General features: G+C 69.7%; 1 protein-coding gene across 1 annotated transcript; it reads right to left on the minus strand.

Moving 5' to 3' along the window:
- Positions 1–336: 336 nt before the first annotated feature.
- On the minus strand, positions 337–2,909 carry NTN3 (netrin 3). The gene is made up of 6 exons (XM_065893148.1): positions 1,982–2,909; positions 1,722–1,910; positions 1,482–1,631; positions 1,263–1,313; positions 1,060–1,134; positions 337–763 (listed from the first exon to the last, which is right to left on the minus strand). The coding sequence occupies exons 1-6, from the start codon at positions 2,907–2,909 to the stop codon at positions 414–416; spliced, it is 1,743 nt and encodes a 580-aa protein (XP_065749220.1). The 3' UTR covers positions 337–413.
- Positions 2,910–3,109: the final 200 nt, after the last annotated feature.

Consider the following 3,109-nt stretch of genomic DNA (forward strand, 5'->3'; position numbering starts at 1 on the left):
CAGAGGCCCTTGAGGTGTTCGCAGAGCCTCTAAGTATTCGGCCCCACAGGGCGTTCACAGCCCTCTGGGGGTATCGTGGTGTCCCTCTGAGGAGGCAGATAGCTTGAAGGTGGGGGGGCCAAGGGGTCCTTTGGATGACAGCTGCTCCAGGGGGCCTCAAAGCAGCTCTCTGGGGCTATCACATCTCTCTGTATTGGGGCGGGGGTGTCCCTGCGTCCGTCACACCCCTCCTGGGCAGGAGCTCGAGGCACCGAGGGAGGCGCAGGGCAGTGTCGGGGCAGGGGGCCCAGACGGCGACGCGCGCGACGCGAGCAAAGACTTCTCGGCAGGCGGATGCACTGGATGAACGTGTGCCTTGATGTGTGAGAAGCGCCCCGCCCGGTCCCCGCCCGGCCCCCGCCCGGCCCGCGGGCTCAGGCCGCCCCGCAGCGCCCCCGCCTCTCCCGCCTCTGCAGCCTCCGAAGGCGCCTAGTCCACGCATCCCGCCAGGGCAACACGAGGCTCCCGCGGGCGGCGCTGAGCCCGGGCCCCCGGCCCTCGGGACCCCCGGCCGCGGCCCCCGGTCCGCCCCCCAGCAGCAGGTAGCGGCGGTCGGGTAGTAGGCGCGGGCAGCCGCAGGCGGCGTCCCGCGCAGGCACCCACAGCGCGCTGCTCCCGCGCCGCGCGCGCTCCTCGCCGCTCCGGAACACGGCAAGCACGGCCACCGGGAAGCGCGTCCAGGAGCCGCGCGCCTCGCCGCGCGCGCGCACCGCCACCTGCACCGCTGCGGGGGAGGCGAGAGGGGGCGGGGTCAGGCGGGGCGGGGCCCGGAGGGGGCGGGCCGCGCAGAGGAGGACAGGGCGCCCGCGGGGGTGGGAGGCGGGGTGGAGGAGGAACACAAAGAGGACAAGCCGCAGCGGGAGCACGGAGAGGCCACGGGGGCTGACAGGGCGGGGCCGGCGACAGCGGAGGACCTGAGGGCCGGGGGATGGCCTTGGGGTCCAGCGAGGGTCAGAGTATACAGAGGGAAAGTAGGGCAAGGTGAGGAGGACGGGGTCAGGAGGCCTGAGGGTGGCCTACCGTAGTCCTTCCTGCAGAACTTCTTCAAGCTGATGCGGTAGCTGCCACGGGCAGGTTTGCAGTGCAAGTCGCAGTCTGGGAGGAGGGTGCAGGAGGAGGTTGGCACCAGTCTGCACCTCCTTCTCCCACCCTCTCCTCCTCCCCTCCTGGAATCCATAGCCCCCTCCAGCCAAAGACATGCCCCCTCTGGAACCTCCACTCACCCTGGGGCTCCACAGGGCTGCTCTCCTCAGTGGGTCCAGGGACAGGGGTCTCTGTGGAGAGGATGAGATAAAGGCCTTCCTTTGAAGGGAGCCAAGGGAATCTGCAGGGCTCAGGGGACAGTTGAGGGGAGCAGGAGGATCTGCGGGGCCCAGGTAGGCAGCAGCAGGGAGCTGGGTTGACCTTGGCTGAGGTGGTCTAAGCAGGGCAGCATCACTCACTAACGCAGGGTGCCACTGGAGAGCGGCTCTGCTGGAAGCCAGGGGCACAGCGGTTGCAGGTGAGGCCAGTGACGCCATCCTTGCAGGGACACTGGCCTGTGGTCTGGTTGCAGGTTTTGCCAGCAGCACCAACAGGGTGACAGTCACAGGCTGAGGATAGAAGTGGGATGGTCAGAAGCCCATCTAGGGATGTGGGAAACCAGAAGGTGAGGGTGTGCAGGTAGCTGGTGGCAGGCTCACCCCTACAAGCACGGCGGTCACTCAGGGCACGGCCTGGGTCTCGATAGAAGCCCTCCTGGCAGTAGTGGCAGTGCCGGCCGGCAGTATTATGCCGGCAGTTGAGGCAGACACCTCCACTGCGGCGGCCAGACAGTCGGTACAGCTCCATGTTGAAGCGGCAGCGGCGGGCATGGCCATTGCAGGAGCAAGCTGCAGGGAGGGATGAGTCAGGGACAGGCTGGCCTGGTCTCAGATCCCCAGGCCACCCTCCAAGGCCTCACCAAGGCAGGCGTGGGCTTCCTGGGCTGTGGCCCGCTGCCATGGCCTGTCGCAGTAGAAGGGCTTGCAGCGGCCGCAGTCGGGGCCCTCGGTGCCATGCCGGCAGTCGCAGATCAGATGGCCCTGGGTGTCCAGCAGGCACCTGGAGGCATGCCCATTGCATTTGCAGCGCCCGCCCACCTGGAGCTCAGTGGCTGAGTAAGAGTAAGGGGCCATGGCCGTGGCGTCCCTCGTGTCCCCCAGCATGGTAGGCCTTGTGAGCACTACTTGAATGTCTGTGGCGGTCACCCAGTCTTGGAGCACCGGGCTGCTGTCCAGATCCAGGCCTGGCGGGCTGCCGTCCTGCACGCTGAAGGCCAGAAGGCCACCCCCATCAGGCTGGACCTGGGGCTCAGGGAAGCACAGGGCTTCGGGCCCCAGGCCAGCTGGGCCATCTGCAGGGGCAGGCACACGGCCATAGTCTACGCCACAGCGGGAGGAGAAGAAGCCCAGTGGGGTCCAGCTTCGGCCATGGTCCTGCGACTTGAGCAGGGCCACCGAAGTGGGGGGTGCAGAGCAGAAGCGCAGGCTCACGAACACCAGCTCAAAAGCCTTGCCGAGGGGCACTGTGAGGGTCACGTTGAGGGGCACCTGCGTCAGCGAGTCCGAACGCCAGCACACCGGGCTTGTGGTACCCCCTGCGGAGGTCAGGAGGGTGGCAGGGTGTGCCCGCCGCGGGTCCGAAGCGTCGCAGGCCCGCGTGGCCGGCCGCCCGCACGTGCTGGACGCCAGCACCTCGCGGCCCAAGGCCGCGTTCACCAGGCCGGGCACGCAACCGCGGGGCGCGCCCCCCTCGTCATGGCAGGGGTCGGCGGGCCCCGGCGGCCCCGGGCTCAGCGCGGCCGAGAGCGTGCCCGCGGCCAGCAGCAGCCCCCAGGGCCAGCCGGGCATGGCCGGAGCCGCCGTGGGTCAGCCAGCCGGCCGGGGGCCCACGCCGCTGCCCTCGGGAGAGAGAGCCCGATCCGAGGCTCTGCCCGCTGGCCCGCGGTGCCGAGCAACCAGAGCCCCGGGCCGCTCCAGTCAGGGCCCAGAGGTGGGCGCAGCCGCCGTTACGCCCCGGGCCGAGCGGAGCAGCGGGGATGTCGGCGCGT

Source organism: Phocoena phocoena, chromosome 15 (assembly GCF_963924675.1).
Source record: "Phocoena phocoena chromosome 15, mPhoPho1.1, whole genome shotgun sequence".
Lineage (NCBI taxonomy): Eukaryota > Metazoa > Chordata > Mammalia > Artiodactyla > Phocoenidae > Phocoena > Phocoena phocoena.